We start from the raw sequence: 24,886 nt of genomic DNA on the forward strand, positions 1-24,886 counted from the left end.
TCCATGATTAAATGTGGCTGGCTATTGTCATCTTACTAAATACAAAGAAGCCATCATATGAAATGTGATTTCATGTTATTTTGTTATATTCAGTTACATAATCAAGGTCAAAGAATGAACACTTCAAGTCTTGCATTACTGAGTGAACAGGTTGAGCAGAAGTAACGCTAATGTTCTTTTTATACATGACTTTTTCTCTTTACTGTACAGCATATTGGTTTAATATTTAAATGTATAGATATTTCCTTTAAAAGACTGCTCACAACATTTGCAGCCCCAGCGACTGGATTTCATGCAACAGAATCCAAGTGCAATACATTCTGGTACAGGGCCCATTTTCATTTTGCTTCTCCATGATATGCTTTCTGTATTCCAACACCTCCATGTCCAGTGAAAACTATGACAAACTAAGATCAAACCACACTCAAAACACCTGGTGTGACATGTACTTTTCTTTGATGAAAAATCTGAACTCAACCATCCAGCCATCTGCTGCCTGTTGTGGCTGTGTTTTCTTTGTCTTTATTCCGGGAAAGAAAACACACGCACCCCCCCCCCTCCAGACAAACAAGGATCACTGGGGGCAGCTGGTATAAGTATTTGCTTTGCCTTCCGAGGTGACTTTATATGTGACAGAAGACAAAAAGCTGTTGTTCTTTTACTTTGGTTTTTCTCTAAACGAGCGCTGATGCAAAGACTGCTGGTAAACTGTACTGATATATACTAGTAAATAAATTGACATATATTACTCTTTGTGGTGCAAAAGAGTAAAACCATGATGCCCAGATATATCGCTTAAGTTTATTTTTCTCCATTAAACCACGAGTCTCTGTTTAAGTACTGGATATTTATGTGCTGTACTTCTCCCGGATGGTCTTTCCTCAATTTGCTTGCTGCCTTTGAACATTAATGTCATAATAGTGAATTACTTTAGCAAGTTTCCATAGTTAAAAGCTGAAGCAATTCTCAGCATATGGAGACTGCTGTGACATATAGGGAAACTATAAAAACTGTAGCTTCTGATTCCAAATATGAGCAAATTAACCAGTGAAATCCCCTGCTGTAGAGCTGAAATCGAATTCTCATTTGCGTGCATATGCATGTGTGCATAATCAGAAACTGTAAGTGTGCCAGAGTGGGATATTAATTCACACCTATACCAATGTAATGCAAATTCCATCAACATATTATTTATTTATTTTTTACTGTTTGGCAGAGGACCAGACTCAATTCAGTCACTCTGCAGTTTTTAATTTTTCCATCTAACCTCAAAAAAAAAAGAAAAGAAAAGCTGTCCACTTGCATGTAAAAAAACAAACACAAAAAAATTGTATACAGTTCAAAAACTCTTTTCCATTAGATTAAATTTTGTCCTCAGATAGAGAACACTGTTTACATATAACAAATGCACAAAATCAAAACCATGCGCAGAGATATGCTGTATGTGGACCAACTGGCCGCATTCATTTATGTTCTACCTCCAGTTAAACACTGTCACTTCTTCATCAATATGCCTAATGAGTTCCCACAAGATGGTTCAAGGGTATAATAGTCTGGTGTTATCAGGACTGGACATGAGAGCTTTGACTGTATGGGTATAGGATAATTTCCCAGCAGGATAATGCATTGACCTTTTTATGTATTCTAATTACTCTGTGGACCAGTCTGGCTTCCTGTCTATGTCAGACACATTTAACCTTCCACTTCCACTTACTACAGTCTATGAACTAATTAGTTCCTGCAGCTTAAGAATGGAAAGTGAACCCTGCAAAAATAATGCTCAACGAGTGATTATCACTGAAATTCACATTAAAACCTGTTAATGTCTTAAACACTGTGTTATCTAAGATATATTTAGGAGACATGAGTGCACAAGTTGAATTTTATTCATATATTATTTTATCCAGAATAATAGTGTGCTATAAAAAGACGTGACTAATATTTCAAGTGAAAATGTGTGAAACCACTTACTTTACGCACCTAGGTTGCCTAACTCCAGTACTAATGCATTCAATTATTAACAGTATTATTTTTTTATATTATACGTTATATTATATGTATGTGTGTATATGTGTGTACATATGTGTACATATATATGTGTATATAAATGAGAGAGATATTTATTTCTTTATTTTTATCATCTTGTGGTACTCACAGAGCTTGTATAGAAGCCATTATCCATAAACGGCACATAAATATTCTTCAAATAAATACAAAAAAAAAAGACATTGCCATCTGACATTCATTGGTGCCCATGATCAAAAGAAATACTTTGTGAACAAGGTCCACTTTTAGACAGTGTAGTGACAGAAATCTTACCCACAAATCAGCATAAACACATGGAAGTTAATTGTTTTTAGAGCTAAAGTATACATAGAAATGAAAGCAATTTCCCATTTTTCAGAGAAATAATCTGGAATTTAGCATTTAATTATTAGTTTTATCCCACCTGCTAAACTAGTTTTAACTCTCTCCTGCATTTGTTTTGGTGCGCGGTACTTGGTCCTTTTTAAAAATCTTTATTACATATGTATCAATATATATGCTTAAAATTTACTCAGAATAATTAATTAACAAAAATGTGGAGACTTGGAGAGAATTAAATCCAGTTGAATAGCTATTCAAACCTCTGGCAGTATATAAACATTGGCGCCATTGTATTGTATCTTTCCCCTCACAATCTTTAAAACTTCCATTGTACTTTTAACTAAGCAAGGGACAAATAGAAATGACCCATACAAATGGGAAGAGATAAGGTGCTTTAGAACTGAACATTTTCATCACAGTATCACTTGAGTTTTCCCTTGGATTGAAAGATTCATACAAAAAAAGAAAGAAAAACACAGGAAAGGTTTCTGAGAATCAGCAAAACTCTCTTCCTGCTGTTCAACATGTCAATGGTGCATACAATCAGATATCCTGCCAATTTCTTTACAAAGTAACAACATGTTTTTCTCATTCAGTTTTACAGTGTTAAATGTGAGTTTTACTCAGGCTGTGACTTGACACATTCCACACATTCCTGTGGGGGAAATGAAAAGTATGCTCATTTTCACAGAGGGACACACAAACCACAGCCCACACAATGTCCATAAATTGCCTTACAAAAAAAAACAAACAGTGAAAGTAATCAGAGAAGTTCGGCTTCTTCTTCGTCGTCCTCAGAGCCCGACGGCCCTTGTCGAACTTCTTCGTACCACTTGTTGGTCAGAGTCTTCATTTGGATCCGGCCATGTAACAGGTCCTGTTAAAACACATCGGACACACAAAAATTTGGCAATATGTTGGAACGAACATGCACATACAGAAATAATCACACAAAGATGCAGAGAACTGGACAAAACAAAAGATCTGGAAACGCAATGGCCCTGCAGTAAGATCCAACTTGCTAAACAATCTAATGTTCAGTGTTTTTCTGTTACTTTGGTGCATTTCTTAGATGAAAAGACCTGCTTGTTCACATGCTTGTGCACATCATAAAAGGAATTTCTCATTCTTCTAACCAATATTGGCAACTTTTTCGCAGATGGTTCATGCAGCCATCTTTACACATTTCCTGACGACACAGATTCTCATCCAAATCAAAACGCCCATCCTCCCCTCGCAATGAATAAATACATCATGATAATGTGAGATATATATTAATTGTGGATAAATCACAATGACTGGGGACAAAGCATGACAACTGGAAAATAATAAAGTATTAACAAAGGATTGTGATTGGGTTTTTTTAAGCTTTATGTGCCACACAAAAGATTTCTCCCCGATTCGCTTACCTCCTGTGTAAGCCTGCGAGTGAAGAAGGGGTTAAGGTACTTAGCATCCAGCCACATGAAGCCCTTTAGGTCTTGCCTCTGGTAGATTTGAGCCTCATACTCCTCCTCTGTCAGTTCTGATAGATGCTCTGACTCAATGGTATTACCCTGTAGAGAAAGATGAGCACAGAGGCTGAAGTCATATAAACATATAAAGCACTTAAATGAGAGGGGGCAACAACGCAAGGAGGAGAAAAATATGAACGCAGGAAAAAGTTCAAATGGCAGAAAAGCGGTGAGACTGGTGAGTCAAGATCACACACAGAAGGAACAAAGACGAGAGGGAAAGAGCAAAGGGACCAAAGAGTGAATTACATCAAAGAGGGCTGGAGACCCGTAAGGAAAAATAGGGATTTGATAGATCTAGCAGCTAGTACCTCAGGGGGTAACACTTAGCTTTGGAAGACATCAAACATGCAAATACTATACATGCAAGTCATGGAAATACACCACCATTAGCTTCAAATGACCTCAATAATAGGATCTGCTTCAAAAGAATGACCCATTATATTGAGCTAGAGCTAATACAGTTAACTGAAATATTAAACACAAGAGCTTGATCTGGGAAAATCTTTTTATTAGTGCCACTGGCTAAGGTCTATTTGTGCCTGTCAGAGGTTTGGTGTTTTCAAGTGTGAATCTCTATGATAGCAGTCCATTCCCCCTCACTGATTCAGTGTCCTTCACAATCAACCCTTTGATGTTTTTTCCCTCTGAAGTGCGCAGAAAGAGCCTGATGGCAGATGAGAGGATGGCGCAGCTAGTACCAATACAGACAACAAACTCTCTGTGTGCCCCCGTGTACTAGAACCCTGGGTGCTTCAATCATTACCATCTTTTGTGTCTTGCTGAGATTGACGTCCTTCTTGTTTTTACGCCGTGACTGGCTATCCTCAATGTCCATGATGCGGATGAGTGGCATGGTGCCACCCCCGAGGAAAAGAATGGTAAAGAGCACGATGATGATGGTGGTGGTGCCGATTAGCTGACGCTTCTCAATGGGTTCCAAACCCAAATGAAGGCTCAAGGCATAGGGAATAGCACCTCGCAAACCTAGCAAAGAAGGGAAAAAAAAGCAGAATGAATGGAAAAATAAAATATTTAGCATAATGGCTTTCACAAGAAATGGTTATTATATAAAGCTCGATGTGTTTTGACTTTTTCCACATTTTAGTTTTAATGCACAAGATATACAACAGGAGCACATCTCTGTTTAGTTAAATACATGATGATGTTTATTGTGTTCAAAAACAGTAAGACAATGGTTGTCTGCTATATCAAAAACTAGAAGTTTAGACTTACTAAACAGGCACCGCAGTGTGAAGTCTTTGCTAAAAAAGTTGGTCCACTTTTTTCTCTTTGAGCTTTACTGCTTCAGTGCTTCATACACCCACCTTTATTTTCAATGACAGACTCAGACCTCCTCAGCATGATTGATAGCATCATAGCACAAATTTCTGGAGAGATTTTCTGACTATCTTTAGAGACGTTTTTTCAGATGCTCTTTGCTGTAGTGGTGTGTTCCTCTAACTCTCTCTTTGAACTACCCCGACTGCATTCCACAACACTCAGCCTGCTTGTTCTGGTCAGTTTTCAATTCTTCAGAAACTCTTTGCAAAATTATCACGATAAAATATTTTGCTGCTAAAGAGTCTTGAGACTGGAAGTCATCTTGTTAAGCAGTACTTTGTTACTCCTACAGGCACTTTTGATGCAGTCGACAAATTTATTGTCCGACCTCACAGTGATCACAGGTTTATTCACTTCTGTTGCGGTGTCTACTAAACAAACAAAGAACGAGTTAATAAATAAAGTCGAAGCAAAATATTCATTTTATCTCTAAATAACTACACAGAATTCAGTGACTATCTTAATCTTGGAATACAGAAAATGCTGCTTCAGTGATGCTTTTCTTTTTTCACTAGTTGTCGCATTCACTCGCATCAATTTGAAACTCATGCATTGTCTCGTTATCGCATTCCCAAAACACAATGCATCTCACATGCAGTATGTAGCAGCGTTCTGGGACACTAAGTTTTACCAAGCCAAAAAACATAAATTATGAATTCATTTTTATATTATAAAGCAGAGAAAAAGAAATCAGACATTCTTTTGATAAGGATAAGCTAAAATCAGTGAATTTTAGATGTCCATGTTTTATCAAAAATGTGATAAACGCAACCGATTTTTCCAAAACAGCTGCAGAATAACACAAACTCTGCTTTCATTTGCAGCTGGAGATGTGCGCAGTGTGTTAGTGTAATGAGTGTGGTTTAGACACCAATAAAAAGATGACGCCCTGTAATTAACAAAACACATTAGTCATGTCATCTTACCACTAAACCACATGATGAACATCATCTTGGGTGTGATCTTGTGGTCCCTGCAGAAGTTCAGCAAAAATGACAGAGGGAAGATGTTCACAGCACGGCCAAGAAGAACCAGGACCTACAGAGAGAGAACAGCTGTCATTCCTGATTACCGTGGGAATAAGCAGACAGATTAAAATGACATCAATAAAAGACAACTTACTATGCACCAGATTACAAATGACATTTCAAATTTATGAGGAAAGCTGAAGATGGAGAGGCCGAGGAACGCAAACACACACGTCTCTGGAGAAAGAATTTAAGAAAACAGTGAAAACTTCTGATAATGACAGCCAGTGGTGAACTGGGATGCTAAGCGAGAATCTACTGACCACACATAAAGGCCACAGTGCGCAGTGTCTGCTGCATAAGGATCTGGGTGACAGGAGATAGGTTGTGATGGGTGTAATGAGACATCACAATTCCCGCAAACAGGATAGACATTATTCCTGTAGGTGGAAACAGATGGGAGATGGAGGTCAGAGGAAAAGTCAAACATACAAAACTATTCATGTATTCATTATGTGCATGTGATTGTATTGACCCACCAGACAATTTGATTCCCTCTGCCAGTCCATAGGGAAGATAGGCAAAGATGATCATCATCCCAAACTCCAGCGATGGTGTGTTCCTCAGGTCAAAGTGTTTCAGAAACTGATTCAGTAAGTTAGGAATTGAAATAAGGCCAGACCAAAAAATAAAATTCTTACACATATAAAGTACAAACAGATGCAAGGAGAATGGCGGCTGGATACAAGAGCTGAGATGAGTCCAGTGAGGGTTCCCAGTGCAGCAGAACCGAAAAACATGTTAAGGAAATAACCCAGAGCTTGTAGAAAAGTCTCCCAGCCTGTTACCGTGGAGTTGTCTGAGCGGGAAAAGAAACCCTCCGCTGTGCTGAAAAACAAAAAAGGGAGGAAAGTAACAAATTAAATCTCAGTGGCACTGTGATGCATTTAGTCTTGTAATATCTTCAGCTGACACTAGAGGGCAGAAACACTCCACCAAATTAGGAGCTGGAGAGAGCAGGCATACTGCAACTATCACATTCCTGTTGGTTCAACTGAGACATTTCAACTTGTTTCTTTATTTTCATCACAATAAGAAACAAACTGTAAGACAAAAGTTCCCAAACATTTACTGTGATCTGGGATTACCAGAAACACCAAAATCTCTTATAGCGTGACAAATGATTATCTTGTTGCTGGCACCAAAAATGTTGCATGTTGTGTATTTTATAAATATTAGTTTAGCTGGGTTCACAGTTTACATCCTATTTATAATCACAATGTTTATTAACAACCTTCCAAGGTAAAGCATTAGCTTCTGTGTGGCGTTTGGAAATGGCTGGGCCAAACTACATGATCGCTTTCTAAGAAAACCACTTTGTTGGGTGCTAACAATAAGCACACTGCCAGGGCTGCTCAGTCAGCCTATTTATTATTTATGCACTCATTTAGACCTCAGAGACACCCGGATACTTAAGATCACTTTGCACATTTATCCTGTAGTGAGTAGGAGAGATAAGGAAGCAATAAAGGGAGTGCAGATACTGAAGCTAGTGTGTGAACAGGAATCCCGAACACTGTTTCTGTCAAACTTGTCTGTCAAGTTTCTGTCGCCTGTCTGAGGTACTCAGTAAGCAGATAACAGTAGGAACTAGATAAACATTTCTGAGTAGCAGATATTCTGAATAAAATCTAAAGGTGCGTCAAGACAAACTTCAGTGATAAGTTCAGACATTGACCACTTTCAGCCTTCCAGCCACTGGGTTTCATCCTTTTCCCGATTTTGATGGCAGCCTGCTCACATCCAGTAATTTGATGTCTATAAAAACAAAATATATTGCTATTTCTATCCTCTGCAGTCTTACCCATGAAAGTAAAATGAGTCATCTGCAAAAACTAGGTCAAGTTCAAAGGTTGGAAAATGCCTGACATCAAAATTTTAAGCCACCGGTGTGTCACTGTTGGTGTGTTTAAGAGGTCTACTGCACTCAACCAAATAATTAAGCCTTGAGGACAATATAAGTCAGCACAAGAGCACATGACTATATGTTTTAATATGAAAAATATCCCTCTCTCTCTCTCCTTGCTTTCTCCTCATGTAACCTGGTCGAGGCAGGTGGCTGTCCTATCTGAGCTTGGTTCAAGAATGTTCTTCTTGTTAGAATAGTTTTTTCTCTCCTCACTATTGCAAACATCAGTATTTAGTATAACGTGAGACAGCAGGCTATACAAATACATATGCCCTGAGATCCTGAGTTGAGTGCTGTTATGAATGAAGCGCTATATAAAGAAAATGAACTGAAATTTAATTTTAAAAAATACTGAAAATGTAGGCATTTTATACATATACATCAGTAGATCTTTATTGTGTTACTTAATGATGTATTTTTCACAGAGTTGTATAGATTGTATATAGATTGTAACTCTTGTGGTTGGCAGATCATGCTATTGTTTCCTGTTTCTGTTCAAAGTGCAATATGCCACCCAATTTAGAAAAATGATAACTTGCTCTTACATCCTCTTACAGGATGTAAGAGCAAGTTGGTTATCACAAAGATGCCTCTTAGACTTTGCTCACCAAAGGATAATTAAAGGTCCCTTCTGTCAGTATTATATTATCTGTTGGTGTCACTAATTTATACCCAGTTTGAAACATGCTTGTGAAAATTTTCGCAGTAATAACTGCATTATTACCTAATCCACCACCCATTCTCTCTCAAGTGTTGTGCGGAGGAGCTAAAGCCTATCACAGTGGCCATAGGATGAGAGGCAGGGTACACCTTGGCCAGGTTGCCAGTGTGTCCGAACATAAACAATGGCTAATGTTTATGTTTATTCTGTTAACTTCATGGTCTTCTTGTAAATGAAATGCCACTGTTTACTTTAAAATGATTGCATTTCCTTCTCTTCTTTTGTGAACTCAATGGCCTTTGTTTCAAAATGGGAAAAAATGTTAAGCTTATTTTATGCACCAACAATGTGATTGAATAAAATTAAACTGATCAGGAGAGCTGCAGTTCAGTAAGTGCTGTAATGGGCTAATATGATTTCAGCTAAAAGCAGGTACTGCTATTCTGATCCCACTTTATAGCTAGTATTTGTTTGCATTTTGTCTAACTGGTACCTGTAAAAGCAATCTGAATGAACTAATAGCAGTCCGTGCTTGTAACAAAGGTTGAATTACTTTGAAAACTGAAGAAATCTTAGAAGTGTAGTACTTGTGATGTTTTGAAACATGTAATTTTTTGCTGATTTCTATGAGCATTTGGGCATCTTTATTTGTTGTTATATGACTGCCACAGTAAATGTCTATTACAGACCACAAAATGCCACAATGGACCTTAATGAGGTGATCACAGTCAAGCAAGTTGGGCATATTAATATGTTTTCATATGAAACAATTTTTACTATAATTAAACATAGCATCCAGTGAAGTGTTTTAAGAATTGAAATATTGACACTTTTGGAAATCCTGCTGATCCTTATTAGCTAGAAATTGTTTTAGTCTGAACAAACAGCAGCAGCTATTGCTTTATCGTGCTAGTAGTGCCTACATGCCAAGGTTATTAAATGAACTTCATCTGTACAGTGATCAATGTAAAAAGCTGTTTTAATATGAAAACAGAAGTTTGGATTTGGCCTCAGTTGCTGTTAGATTTTAAGACGCTATGTTGTGTTGTACATCTAACCCTTGTATAACATCTGCAGAGTGCAGACTCTATGCATGCTGTCCTTAGGCCTACTTTTTGATAAAGACTGGGAAAATGTAAATGTGCCAGTGTGTGCAATGGAGAATATTCAAGTCATGAAGGAGTGTCCTTACTTGGTGAGGACAATGGAGACAGCATCGTTGAGAATGCTTTCACCAAACACCAGCATATTAAGGACTGGGTCCACGTTGAGTGCATTGAATATGGCAATGGTAGCTACGGGGTCCACAGCTGAGATCAGTGAGCCAAAGGCAAAACTACAGCAAAGTAGAAGGGAATGAGAAAGATTTACTTCATTCATAAAAGAAATTAAGACACAAACACATATGGGCAGTATAAGAGGAAAAACATTTCCAAAATAAATAAGAGGAAGCAGGAGACAAGAAATATGATTTTTACTTTCTCTGACTTTAAAAGAGTCAGAATGCATACAAAGTAGCACACTTTAGTACTAGGAAAATAAAACATTAGAAGATTATCAAAAGTTTCCTGGAGAAAAAAACTGACAAAAACCAACCAAACAAAAAACCGCAGAAACAGGTGTAAAAATGGAGCAATTACTCAAGAAGTCAAGAGGCTGTATTGGGCCTTTCCATCAGAAAATCTATTAAGCTATGTACCCTACATTCTAAAAAATCCCCCAAATGTAAACTCCTTTAAGTTATTTCTGAGTTATATATTTTGCTTCATTCAAAAACAAATAAAATACATAGGCTAAAGTACTGCCGGAATGTGCTAGTTGCTAGAAAAAACACATGGGTGTGGAGTAACATGCTGTGTTTGTACTGGATATGTCTCTGGTAGGTGGATTATCCTGTTACTTTGAACTCCTAAAAGACAAACCCTTCAGATGCAGAGGGCACAGTTCAAACTAAGTAGGCAGAGGGTGTTATTAAGAATAGAGGGGGGGAAAAACAGAATAAGATAAGATAACCTTTATTAGTCCCACACGTGGGAAATTTGTTAATTTCCCCACGTGAGTAAGTTACACTAGTGAGTAAGTTTTGACCTTTTGTGGCTCACGTAAAAAATGGTAAATTCAAAGAATTCACACTAGCAGAAAATTATCTCAGCTCAGTATGTGATTTCATCAGTGAAATACATGTTTAGTCCAAGACTAGGCTTTACACCTGTCAAGCAAAACCGAGCCAAGTTTTATCTGACACAGAAAAATTCCATCACAATGAAGTAAGAAAGCTCACAGTAAATGCTTAGAAAAAAATCTCACCTATCAGTCATGGTCATCTTATAGATAACATCAGCCTGTGAGGAGGATTATCAAAAAAAACAAAAAAACAAAATCCCAGATTGTTAAGCTGCAAGAACATCTGATTACGTCGATATCAGTGTTACAGATTTGTACAATAAGAAAGTGATAATGGTGATGCAGCAATAATTTATTTTTGAGCATATCCCATTAAACATTTCCTGTACTAACAAAACCCTGACAGAACATTGAAAATATTATATCATGAGGTCACATACTCTTTAACTGAATGAGGGCTGTGTGTCACGGGCCTGTGTTGATTACTAGATTAATAGAAACATCACCTGGCCAAGGAAATAGATGCCTCCTCCAACTATGAAGGCAGAGATAGCTGTGCCGATCACAGCAAAGAGGGTAATGGAACCAATGTTCTGGAAGAAGTTACCCTGAAGACACAAGAACATGCAGGTTAAGTATTAGGTACTACCAGCATAAAAAAAATTATAGCATAATTTCACAGAGAGTTGTAAAAAACTAAAAAGACTGTGACCTTTTAGTTGTTTGGAAAAAATGAAGCCAGTTAATAATATAAAAAATAAATAAAATATTGATAAAATAAAAACAAAGGGAGCAAAAACTCAATTATCAAAACAGAAAACACAGACAGGTGACCTGCTTAAGCCTCTTGCTGCTTTTGAATGATTTGTAGTTACTGCATTTGTAAATGTAACACACATACTAAAAGGCTCCAGCTTATTGCTGGGTTGCTCAGACTTTTGGTCTCATGAGTCTTATTCCGTCACGCCTAAAGGTCAGTTTTGTCCTTTATAAATATACGTGTTGGTTTGTACTGCTCTAAGAACACGAGGGTGCTGGTTGTGTAAATCCAGCCTCATACACACACGTACCTTATGTAAAGAGTATCCAGATTCAAAGATGATTGGTGGCAAAAGCAAAAGGAAGAACATGTTGGGTCTGAACATTTCCTCCTCCTTTTAGGAAAATAAAAAACAAAACATTTTATTGCTTAATAAACTGCAGCAGAGAGGCGACAAAATGCTGCCTTTAACCTTAAATTAGAGCTGCAAACTGGTCAATAGTAACAAACTGATGAGGTACAAGTACAATTGCAAGAGTCATTACTGTAAAATGAGACATGTACAAGCATTGAGTCATAGTTTCAAATTTAAAGAAAACATTTGAAAACGTTAAAGGGAAATGTAACTGGTGCTATTCAAAGAAAAACGGCACTTAAATAATTTGGACTGTTACACATTTGACATTGTTAATCTAAACAGGAATTCTTAGCAATACTGTTAAGTATTAAGTATGTACATGCCAGTAAATGATAAAACACTAACTTGTGGTTACGCATTCAACAAACACTCCAGATTATTCATCGGACACATGAAAGCCGGTACAGTGACCATCAGCTGACCTAATGAGTCATGGGGGAGGAGAAACTGTGAGGGCAAGGGGGGCTGCCTGAGCTGTTCTAGTTACAGCTCTTTATCTGACAAAACAAATTTGGATGTCGACTCCTCAACAATGAGCACACACACACCCAACAGGTATTTGTCTAAGGACCGCCTGCCCTGCCTTCCTATTAGGCAACTCACCATTCTATAGAAGCTTTTAAACATGCTCACTTCAACATGCTGTAAACAGGCTGTGAGCTCATCGTTCATATAAACAAGAACACACACACACAGGGACCTTGGCTCTCTGATTATTTCAGCAAAATAATGCAATCTTTGTTGCTTCTCAGCTAAATGGGCCAGCCTCCAAGATCAGGCACAGGCATCATGTGCCCATGCCTTACGCTCTAGCTGCCAATGTGTCTGTGCATCATGCACCGTGTGTTCTTGTGTTAGCCAAAGTGTGTTTGGACGGGTGTGTCAACACAGTATGCATTAATAAATGTTCATGCACAAGTTATATTTCTGAGCGGTTGATACAGCGGTTGCTTCTGTTAGAAAGTTTGAAAAAGGCAGAGCCATATTTACACCACTCAGTCAACAATCTCCCTCTTTGTATTATGAAAGCCTGTCATCACAGCTGGTTGAACCTGAATTTCAATCCCAACAACCCCATTAGCAGATGGACGTTTAAACAGTTATTGCCACAGTTGATGTGGCTTTCCTGAAAAGTATTGCAACAGGCTGGCAACGCCTGAGTGTGTAATTAGATCGAGGACTTTTTTCTCACATACACAATCCCCATTCCACAATCCTCCAATTTACTATTTTTGAGACACTATTTTTATAGAATTTGATATCAAACACGATAAGTAGTTTATTAACTACTTGTTTTTATTAAGTAGTTAATAAAAAGGTTTAAGAACTTTTAGGGGTAGTAGATTTTAATTGAAAATATGCTGGCATAACTTCTTGCATAATCTTCTGCTTTTAGGTATTTGTTTTTTCCCTTTCTAAGTAATCATTTAGAATTAAAAGAGTATAACTGGAGTGATATAAGATGAGACAGAACCACAAAAAAAGAAACCAAACGTGTGGGTGCAGGAGCAGTCATTTTAGTTCAGATGGTAAATTTCTCAACATCAACAAAACCATGGCTACAAGCACAGAGGGTCAAGCATTGAGGACAGCCTGCGGAGGATGTACTGTATGCTTATGCTAAAAGGCTATGCCCTTGCTTACTTTGTTTTTCCAAAACATTCAAATTTCAGGAAAAGTAGACCAACTCTTGCTTCCAGGTTACCAGTTTCTCTCGACATTTAGGTCAAGCAGAAGTCTTCAGGCCAGGTGCTCAGGAATGAATATTAACACCGGAGATACATGAAAGTATGCCATGCGTGCACTGCGACCTGACGTCTACCACTGTACTCCCGAGGCACCAATGCACGTGTTCCTTTAATGCAAATAAAAATGCCAACTGGGAGGACTGCACAAGTGCACATTGGTTTTTCTCTACACATACCTCAAAGGATTCTCATTAATTTGCAGGTAAGAGACTGGTTAAAAGTGGAGTGCAATAAATAATATTTATCAATGAATAAAACAATTAAATAAATTGTTAAATAAAACAGTCTAAAGAAGAAAGAGGTGTTCTTTAGAATTTTGGGTCAAACAAATGTTGTTGGGCATTACATTTATACTGACTGACAAAACACTAGACTTTAGGCAAGATAGCGCTGCAATCTCCTCCTGAAACTATGGAGAAAGTTATGGACTGATGAGGAGTAATGAGATTTCAGAAGCTGAAAGGAAAGATGAAATGGATAAAACCAGAAAGCTGACGATGGGTATACTCTGGAGAAGAGCTGATACAGAACTTGAACTAAATGAGAAAAGATGAATGCCAACGATGAAGAGAACACAGTTAAAAGAGAGTTGAGAGATAACAAAAAATATGAGTGCAGATGTTGAAGAGACCTTCATTTATAGTACAGGGTCCCTGGAGGCTTGATTTTGACAACCGGTGAAATCACCACATAAAAAAAAAAGCACAAAAAAGCCCCTAAAACCACAATTAAAACTTCTCTCATTCTGTCGCTCTCTCTCTCTCCGTGGCGTGGGAGACATCTAATAAAATATGTGCAGCCCTTTGGGGCTAAAACACACCACTGCTGCCACTGAAGCAAAGTGACAAGCCCAGATAGGACAATACAGAAAAGCTTAAACAGAGAGAGAGGTCTTGTTTGGAGTACAAATATTCTTGTTTATCTCTCTCTGTTTTGGCGATGAGACAAATTTCTACTATTGTAATACTTAATACTAGCATGCTACTTCCACAGTCTGTGTCAGAAAACATGGGAGAGACGGGGGGGATGAAGGTAAGTATAAAAAACTGAGAGGCTTTCCCGGCATGTGCTAGAAAAAAAAGCATACAGGAAAAGGCTCTCTTTGTATGGTGGGTTGTAGTGAGTGCACTGAAGATAGAAAGCTCAGTTGTCAAAAGCAAAGACAGCAGATTGGTGGTAAAAAGGAAAGAGCAAATCCAGCAATAACAGGATGCTGCTGCCTGAGGGAGTTGTACACCCTTCAGGCAGGGTATAAGGCAGTCCTCCAGGCTGGCGAGATTAACCAAGTGGGCCAGCTGTAGAAATGCTCTAGTTGGATGAGGTGGCGCCAGCCTTACAGGCAGCTACCAAAAGACATTGATCAGGGAGAATAGATCCCTTTAATTAACTATAAAAATAAAGCACAAACCTACAACCAAACGTACAATTTCAAAACAGCTGCAATTGAAAGTAAACAATAAAAAAAAAAATCCTGCTTACAGAAGCCCAGTTCTGCCACTGGCAATCTTACTTCAAACTGGTTTCATCGTGCTTCATGGAAGCTTTTTAAAAAACAAATAGGTCAGACATAATTCATTTGCATTGTGTCCTAGGTCTTTTCAGGTCTCAAATGGGCTATAAACCACTTAGCATATCCATGCTCCTGCAAAGAAGCAGCTGCAAGCCATAGTGTAATTCATATGACTTTACTACTATTGAAGTCACTGCTGCCTGGACATAGACAGGAGAGCAGGCTTGTTTGCTACAACTTAAACACAAATACAGACATAGCAGTCTAGAGATTCACAGGACTGGGGCAATGTGTGGAAAGGGGCTCCAGGGGCTCTGGTTACTAATGTAGATGACTCAGCAATACCCTGGGGGCTCCAAGCTTAAAAGACAATGGGACCCTGTGTGCAAGAAACATTGGCATAACCTGTCCTCTTTTCCTGCCTCCCTTTCACTCTGCATATCCTTCCCTGTACCTCTCCTGTTCACTTGTTTTCTAACTCACTGGCAGAGAACAGGGAATGTTAATTAAATGGTCCGAGAACTGCGGGGGGGGAAAAGGCTTGTGGGGGGGGCGGGCATACCAAGCACAAAAATGGTGCATGTTACAGGTCAATAACAAAGTTTGCATGATATGAATGATGACATTTGTGACAACAGGAACCAGGAAATTAATGAATGAGTGAAGAAAGAAATACGATGCAAAGATGAAAAATGAAAGCAGATGTTTAGGGCAGGCGTGGGAAGGGATTTTCTAGAGAATTTGTTGCATGACAAGTTACTACAAGTTACAGGACTGTGCATTACGTAGGAGTGCAACTGCACTAAATATGATCAATCACTGTATCTATCCAAAGTATAAAATGGGCAAAGGTTTTAGAGAATACTTTTGTATATTTTTTGTGCATTTGTGGGAATGTAATTATTTTACTCTATACTAAGAAAATCAAGCAACACTAAGAACCACACATTTTGAATCTGAGAGCAGTGAGTGTGTGTGGAGATAAGAAAGGTTGCTATGGGTTAAGCTGTGGACATGCACTGCATATGTGTATTTGTTTGTGTGCTTGCAGTGTAGACGAATGTGATTATTTTACCTAATGCTAAAGTAATCAAAACCAAAAAAGTTACATTTTAAATTTGGACCAAGTGCAGTGCTGACAGAAGAAAAGAAAGACATGTTGAAACCCAGTAAAACCATACCTTCCAGTTGGCCAGTTCCTGGAACTCAATGATCTTAATGAAGCCTCCCATTAGAATCCCTGGAAAGAGTAAGGAAATACCAGTGTTTGAAAAAAACAAGTTTACTACTTAATTTCATGAAAATCACGCGACACATGCTATTTTAGTGGTTTACAGTAAATACCTCATAAATGTCATCATAGTTCAAATATAACTTGTTTAAAAGAGCTATGGTTATACTTTTGTCTTTGAGAACATCCTGCTGGGGCTTCCGCTCTCTTTCTACACAACCCAGCAGAACATTAATTAAAAGGGTGATGAAACACAGAGCTTTGTAAAGAGTCGAGAAAAGGAGATAGATAAGATGAAGACAGAAATTAAACACGAGCCTCAAAGCTGTGTGTAAGTCCTAGATATATTGGCAGATGGAGAGTGATAGTGCAGAGGAAGACATACAAAGAATAGATAGGGGAAAAGGAAGTGATGAGGAAGGAAAAGCAGCCTTTTCTGATTTGTAAGCAGTGCGTTATCTCTCTTCAGCAGAGTCCCCTGTGACGAGGCCCATCTTATATGCAGCAAGCAGGTCGTGCAAAAGCAAAAGGCCTTCAGGGTGAAGACAGATGGGTGTCACTGAATTATAGTAAGTGTAACTGCACAGACATGTAAAGAGGAAGCTGGTGGAGAGAATTAGAAGCAGAATTAACCTAAATTGACCGCACAGAGGAAGCAAAGCTGCACCTCAGGAGAAAAATTAAATACATCTTGGTTTTTTTTTTGTTTTTTTAAATTAAGTACTTCTTAAATATTGAATAAGGCTGCAAATGGCGCCAATGAGTTAGTGTTTGCTCATCTTAAATCACACAGACAACCTAAAGAAAAATTATTTCCCTTAGGTCGTCTACCCTGTTTCATTTTGTTGCATAACACAGATGAAAACTGAGTCTCTGTGTGTGTATAGAACATATGAGTAATATATGAAGTCTTGTGAAAAACTAATTACCCCCCCACCCCTTAATGCTGCCATAAGAATTAACATAAAAATGAATAGACTTTTACTGTAATTGTACATGTACAACGAAAGAGGTAATATGTCTGATTAACTGTTTATCAGCAAGTGTGTGTTACCTCTATAAAAGCTGAAGCCTGGGGTGTTAACCCAAGTGCTACATCTCAGACACTACAGCCCTGAGTGAAGCGTGTTAGAAAAAGACTGAACAAATACCGCTTGCTTTTAACAGCTGCCAGGAGAAGCCACTTCTCTTTAAAAATGATTTGATCTTGTTTTGCAGCCACAGGATCTGGGTACCATGCTGTTGTGGAGTCAACCGTGAACTCCTCTGTATACCAAAGTATTTTTGCTTTAAATGTGTGGCTATCTGCATGAAAGTTAAAGGTTGGCCAAAATTGGCTCATGGAAAAGGACTGAATGGCTGAAAAAAAAAAAAAAGAATCAAGGTGCTGCAATGGCCCAATCAAAGTTCAGATGTCAACCTGATTGCAATCCTTAACAGAGCTGTGCGTGAAGAAATTCCAGCAAAATTCAATGAAGTGAAGCAACGTTGTAAAGAATTTCCTCCACAATGCTGCGAGAGATTGTTCATTTATACAAAAATCAATTACTTCCAAGTTTTTGCTGGAAAGGTTCTTCTACAAGCTACTGATTTGTGTTTTTAACAAAAATGCAAAGACATCTCAACATTTAAAATAATCCATATGCTTTAGTGCAATTCATCTACTGTCTGAAATAAGCCATTTCTGCTCTTCTGCCTTTAAGGCCACACCAATTTGAAGGAAAATTACTTCTGTTTGGCTGCTCCTCACAAACAGAAGGTTCAAACATTAGATGGTTGAGGCTGCTCTGCCGTGAGCTCTTAATATCCGATTGAGGATTAACCTCTTTGACATAATAAAGTTCCTTACAGAACGTTCATTGTAAAATGCTAAAAACTGGTGATTCAGATAAATCTGAAGGCTAAGCGTTTTATCTAAATTAGGCAAGGCAAGTTTATTTATATAGCAAAATTCAACAGCAAGGTGATTCAAAGTGTCTTACAGAGACATAACAAACCAAAAACAAATAAAAAGGATGATTTAAGATGAAAAAAAGGAGCAGTAGATAAAATCAGTAGTTAAAATATAAGTTTTGAAATTTAAGCTTAAAAGTAAAACAATGCGGATTTGGTGCTTTATTCAAATGCAGATGAGTCAGGTGAGTCTTCAACCTGGATTTAAATAAACTGAATGTTTCAGCTGATCTGAGGCTTTCTGGGAGTTTGTTCCAGATATAAGGAGAATAAAAGCTGAATGCAGCTTCTCCGTGTTTGGTTCTGACTCTGGGAACTGATAAAAGACCAGATCCAGATGACCTGAGGGATCAGGAAGGTTCATACTGGGTCAGGAGGTCACTGATGTATTTTGGTCCTAAACCATTCAGAGCTTTATAGACCAGCATCAAAACTTTAAAGTCTATCCTCTGACGGACAGGCAGCCAGCGTAAAGACCTCAGAGCTGGACTGATGTGGTCCACTTTTTTGGTCTTAGTGAGGACTCGAGCAGCAGAGTTCTGAATGAGCTGTAGTTGTCTGACTGATTTTTTAGGTAGACCTGTAAAGATGCTGTTACAGTAATCAAGCCTACTAAAGATGAATGCATGGACTAGTTTTTCCAGGTCCTGTTGAGACATCAGATCTTTAGTAAGATAGTAAGCTGACTTTGCTATTGTCTTAATGTGTTTTTCTAAGTTTAGGTCTGAGTCCATCACTACACCCATATTTCTGGCCTAGTTGGTGGTTTTTAAATTAAATGGAAATATGTTGACATAATATATATATATTTTTGTGAACCTCCTTATTTAAACATAAATATAAATATTTATATAAATATTACCTTATGTAAACATAAATATGACAGATAACAAGAAATACAATTCTGCTTTAATTACTTGGACAAATACACTTATGATGTTAAAATTTTAGCATGATGCCAAATGGAATTACAAATATAATACATAAGCAGTACTTACCTAAGGACACAACAGCCACACTCTCTGGAAGAAAATGTAGCTTGAACTTGATGAGCAGGTGCACCAATATGATGCAAATACCTGGGGGTGAGTGTTAGGATGTTAATAAAATCACACCGTCTCCCAAATATTACAGTATTTTCATCTTTTCTCAAGCTGCCTTCCTTCCAGTACCCAGGTGCACAGGGATGTCAATGAGAGACGAAGAGTACCATTGAGCTCCAATTAAATTTCTTAATTAAATTTAATTTCTTGGACACTGAATCCAGGAGAGATTTACTGATTAAATCTGAATTATTAGTCATATGGGAAATGCTGAATTAAATGGCCTGTATTTGTTACACATTCAATCATCCACTTATTCACACACACTGGTGACGGCAAGCTACATTGTAGCCACAGCCGCCCTGGGGCGCACTGACAGAGGCGAGGCTGCCGGACACTGGCGCCACCGGGCCCTCTGACCAGCACCAGTCGGCAACGGGTGAAGTGTCTTGCCCAAGGACACAACCACCGAGACTGTCCGAGCCAGGGCTCGAACGGGCAACCTTCCGATTAAAAGACAAACTCCCAACTCTTGAGCCATGATCACCCCGAGGCCAAATTCATTCATGCAAGGTAATGAGAGGCAACTTTACAACATATACAACTATGTGGCTTCTAAACTGCTCTCTGAGATAATTTTTCCATTTTCCTAGTTTAGTAAACATTTTTTTTCATATGTTTCTTTAAACCGATGAGATGTTTTCTTAGTTTACAACTAAAACTGCATGCTTTCGCAGTGTAAATCAGTCTAAATAGTAAGTACATGTGTCACTCATGATAGTATCTTGGTTTATAATCTGACAGCAAGATAGTGGACTAATGTGCATAATGGCTACTTTAGGTGGTATTTCATGGCCATTCAGTGTGTAACCACATCCTCTATATGCACTGGTATCATCCTAGATCCCCATCTACAAACCTGATTTAATAAAACACTAAATTGGTTCTCCATTATTATGGGTATGGGATGAATTATGCATGCTTTGTTAACCACAAGATGCATATTTCCTGCTGTAAAACAATTTACTTCTTTTGGTCTATCCTGTTTGCTCAGACAAACAGTGATCTTGACAGACAATATGGAGTCAGACTTATTCGGTGATGGGTGAAAACACACTAACCAATAACAAGCAGGCTGAAGAATATGGTCATCCCGCTGGACTGTTCTTCTTCTTGGGCCTTAACCCCTGTCTGCACTGGCAGAATGGGCTTGACTGTTGGGGGTGCCGGGGTAGTTGGCTTGACAGTAGTTGTTGTTGAGTGAAGGGTGTCATTGTAGTAGTTGTCGGTGGTGTCATTGGACTTACTGTAAGGTGACAGACAAGAGATTAGATTCAGAGGTGACTATGTCAGTTATCTCAATATGGCTCAGTTAGGTCTTGCATTTAAACAGCTGCCATTTTGATCTAGTCTAAGTTTAAGTTAGACAGAGCTGAATGAAGCACATAAAAACATTTACCCAGTTTAAACAGATGGGATACAGATTTTGTTTTGGTGGAATTATGTTTGTCTATGTATTTTTGTACTTGTAATATTATAAAGTATAAATATTTATTTGGCATCCATACAAAAAATGATTAAACTACTGAAACTACTTCTAGCTAGGAACAATGTGCCAAGTTAAATGGTAAATGGCCTGCATTTGTATAGCGCTTTACTCAGTCCCTAAGGACCCCAAAGCGCTTTACACTACATTAAGTTAATCCAAAGAGAGTACTGAAATTAGTTTTTGTCGTCTCTGACCTGACCGATGACCCATCCTTCTGTAACTCGTTTGAATCGAGGTTCGAACCATGTTCTGTTTCATGGTTTTCTACTGACTGCCCTTCCTCGGCTATAATATTGTCCTGTTGTTTCACATTTCCTCCATCGTCATCTCTCTCATGCAAGGCAAGTGAGTTTTCCCTCTCTGCTCGCTCTGATGCACAAAAACTTACGAACAACAGAAAAAAGGACAAGACTTTAACAATAACGCCTCTCATCCTCAACCGACTCTTTTAAACATTAAAGCTACGTTTTGTAATTAAAAAAGATCGTCTGTTTCATGTCGACAGCTCCATGTATCTGTTGACATTTCGACTCTACTTCCGGTTAAATCTTTTGCTGGGAGTTGTAGTTTCTTTAGCTACCGCGCAAGGCGGTATTAACTAAGGTTAAGGGAACATTCAAAAGTTGTTGATGTGTTCGTTTAAAAAAAGATAGATATAGATATTTGGTCCCGTGAATAATTCAACTTTCATGTGTACGTACGAAATGTTGGCGTTTACAATTCTTGTATTTCCACTTTCCCATGAGCCATTGTAATCTAACGTCAACCGTCTTCTTGGTGCTTCGTGGGTATTGTAGTTTTATTGTGGCTTGCGCTGTTTGCGAAGTACCAGATGTGTATTACATAACACTAAGACACCTTCCACCTTGTAGTCAGTCATATAAGATGCCTGCGAAGATTCTGCTATCTATAAAAAGAAAAAAAATAAATGGTTTGCCCAAATACGTAATAGAGGTCTGTGTTTTAAATGGACAGACTTTAGGGCTTCTAGGTTAAAAATAGTCTTGTATTTACATCCAAACAGTGGTCACAGTATACTCATGGAAGGAGGGAGTGGACACCCAGTATTTACGTCCCCTATGATTTTTTTAATCCCAATATTGCTAATAAATTAGCCAACTGTCTAGCTCAAGTAGTGCTGTGAAAAGCTCTTTAACCATTACGCCATAACGGGTGCAACGTCTATCGAAGCGGGCATCTTATTCGAATTTTTTCTCGCCGGTGTTACGTCGGTAAACGTCGGGCGCGTACATGTTTGCTAGGCCCGAGCTGAGCTGTTGTGAACGCCCACTTCAGCTACTGCTGCTTTTTTTTTTTTTTTTTTTTTTTTTTTGCGGAGGGACAGCTCCATTCATAGGGCTGGGCAGGCGAGGCAAGGCAGAACGCAGGAGCGGCAACACCATCGGCGACTAGTGTGAAACCCAGATGATGGTCTCACAGTAAGTGTATCAGGCCAGTTCAAAGCGTGCTGCCGTTATCAGACCTTTCTTCATCGGACCCGCAGCGAACCTAAACCAAAACAGTAATGGAATTTAAGTGCATTTCCTAAATATTGGTGGTCCTATACTCGCCCTGCCGCGGAAATAGACGGACTTCCTAGACGCCTGGCTCACCGCTGCCGCTGCCGCTGCCGCAGCCCTGCCACTCCACTCGGCTCATTTAACCCACACCGCCACCGGACTACTGGCTCTGGCATCTGGATACATCGAAACGGATCTGCCATTGTTTTAGAAACGCGAACGTGCCTGTGTGTGCTTCTGTTGCCTGTATAATGCCGACACATTTGCGGTTCCGGAGAAGGTCATTCCTTGGGCTTTTATTCCTTTTTACGCTGTCCACCTCGGCACTGTATTTCATCTACTCCGCCCCCGGAATCGGTAAGTCAAGTCAAATTGATGAATTTATTCCAAAAATTGTAGGTGATGAAGATGTAGTGAGGTTGTTTGTATGGGCTGTTAGGTCATGTGTGACAGCTTGGCTGAGAAAAGACGTTGCCATGCGCCTGTACTCATCTTCCAATCTATGATGATGATGATGGCCATCTGGGTTGCTGGAGCTCAGTCTATAATATCCATGTACCTGGACACTATAATAATAGCATTACTGATGAGCGTGTCTATTATATTCATCCCGATGTTAGCAGGCCTAACGGCTATGATTATATTGCTCATCGTATCGTCAGGGACCACAGAAAAAATGTGATATTTTGGCCCTCATCTCTTATACCCTGATGTCACTGATAGACTTATCAACGCCGAGTCATCTCAATTTTACAGTTCTTTCTCTCTTTTTTTGATATACTTTATGAATCTTGGATACATGAGCCTTAATGACATCTGCGGTGTCAACCTGAGCATAGGGATCACTTACAAGCGAGTCATTCCTAGATCATATGCCGCCTGTTAGTCACATGCAATTGTGTAATATCACATGTCCTGAATACCTCCTATAATTAATTCATTAACGTTTCCCATCATCTCCACCCTTCTCTTCTTCGTTTACTCTCTGTGTGCCTTACTGAGTGTGTGTGTGGACATCCCCGTCACCTCAGCATCTGGCACATCCTTGTTTTAGGGCCTTGTAGCTTCAGCCGTGGCCCATTCATCCTATCAGCCTGGATAACTAGGCATGCTATTTTGGACTAACACCAGCTAATTCTTTCGCGCTCATCATATGTACACTTAATTAAATTTGGACTTTTACCTCTGCTTACAGTAAGTTTCCACTAATTAGCTTTAAGAACATTGACAAACCTTAATGTCACCCAATAAAATATGGACCTTGCCAACAATTGTTCCTTTAGCTGGACTTTAAAACGCTGACGGATATGATAAGAAGCATATATTGTCACTGTTTACAGGGTGCAGTGAAGTTGCAGGTGCTCTGACAGTGACATTACAAAACACATGCATGCATACATCCATACATAGGCTATGCCCAGTCATACACACGATCATTTTCAGCCTGTCACAAAACCATATAGCATAAGGGGATAAAAAAACAAAACAGAAAAGGCAGGCTATGATAGGGCGTTTTTTTGTGTACAATATGTAAATGAGGAGCAAAATCATGGCTTTGAATATTATTCTATATTTAGACAAGGAGAAAAGGAAAGTAAACATACATTTTTGAGGAAGTCAAGACTGAAGTTAAAAGTGCTTAAAAGTTAGAAATACTTTGATGCTTGACTATTTACTGACTGGATGTCCTGTTTGGGCTAACTGTGTTGGTAGTTAAAGCCAGGCTCTCTTAAAGCATAGTGAAGTAGTAACTGCTTGTTTTAGTTCTATTCTTAGATGTCACAAATCATCAATCTGAGCCAAAATAAACCAAGAGATTGTTTGTCTGAAGAACAGCTTCTTTCCTTTCTTTTCTCCGTGTTTGAATAAAATCGCAAGACAATTAGTTTTTCTACCCTACCACCACCACCACCACCACACAAAAAAAGAGGATGGCATAGAATGTAGTGGACTTTTGTCTTTGCTTATTATAAGTTTCCACTAATTAGCTTTAAGAACATTGACAAACCTTAATATCACCCAATAAAATATGGACCTTGCCAACAATTGTTCCTTTAGCTGGATTTTAAAACGCTGACGGATATGATAAGAAGCATTTATTGTCACTATTTACAGGTTGCAGTGAAATTGACGACATTGATACTCGCCTAATAAAATATGGACTTTGCCTCCAATTTGCTCCACTAACTGGATTTATGGACGGTGAG

General features: G+C 38.6%; 2 protein-coding genes across 2 annotated transcripts in view; one reads left to right on the plus strand and one right to left on the minus strand.

Annotated features, from left to right (window-relative positions):
• Positions 1 to 1,712: 1,712 nt before the first annotated feature.
• On the minus strand, positions 1,713 to 21,684 carry slc9a8 (solute carrier family 9 member 8). Its single transcript, XM_006796324.3, has 16 exons — positions 21,354 to 21,684; positions 20,732 to 20,916; positions 19,566 to 19,646; positions 16,565 to 16,623; positions 12,018 to 12,101; positions 11,454 to 11,555; positions 11,131 to 11,165; positions 10,016 to 10,159; positions 6,940 to 7,081; positions 6,733 to 6,838; positions 6,517 to 6,633; positions 6,348 to 6,430; positions 6,152 to 6,263; positions 4,648 to 4,868; positions 3,777 to 3,923; positions 1,713 to 3,244 (listed from the first exon to the last, which is right to left on the minus strand). The coding sequence occupies exons 1-16, from the start codon at positions 21,590 to 21,592 to the stop codon at positions 3,131 to 3,133; spliced, it is 1,971 nt and encodes a 656-aa protein (XP_006796387.2). The 5' UTR covers positions 21,593 to 21,684; the 3' UTR covers positions 1,713 to 3,130.
• Positions 21,685 to 22,503: 819 nt separating this feature from the next.
• Positions 22,504 to 24,886, plus strand: part of b4galt5 (beta-1,4-galactosyltransferase 5) — a 32,066-nt gene continuing 29,683 nt past the window's right edge. Inside the window, exon 1 of the mRNA XM_006796325.2 lies at positions 22,504 to 23,036. Within this exon, the coding sequence (XP_006796388.1) occupies positions 22,931 to 23,036 (106 nt within the window). The 5' untranslated portion in view covers positions 22,504 to 22,930. The remainder of the gene's footprint in view (positions 23,037 to 24,886) is intronic.

This window comes from Neolamprologus brichardi, chromosome 20 (assembly GCF_056152115.1).
Source record: "Neolamprologus brichardi isolate AB-2024 chromosome 20, ASM5615211v1, whole genome shotgun sequence".
Taxonomy (NCBI): domain Eukaryota; kingdom Metazoa; phylum Chordata; class Actinopteri; order Cichliformes; family Cichlidae; genus Neolamprologus; species Neolamprologus brichardi.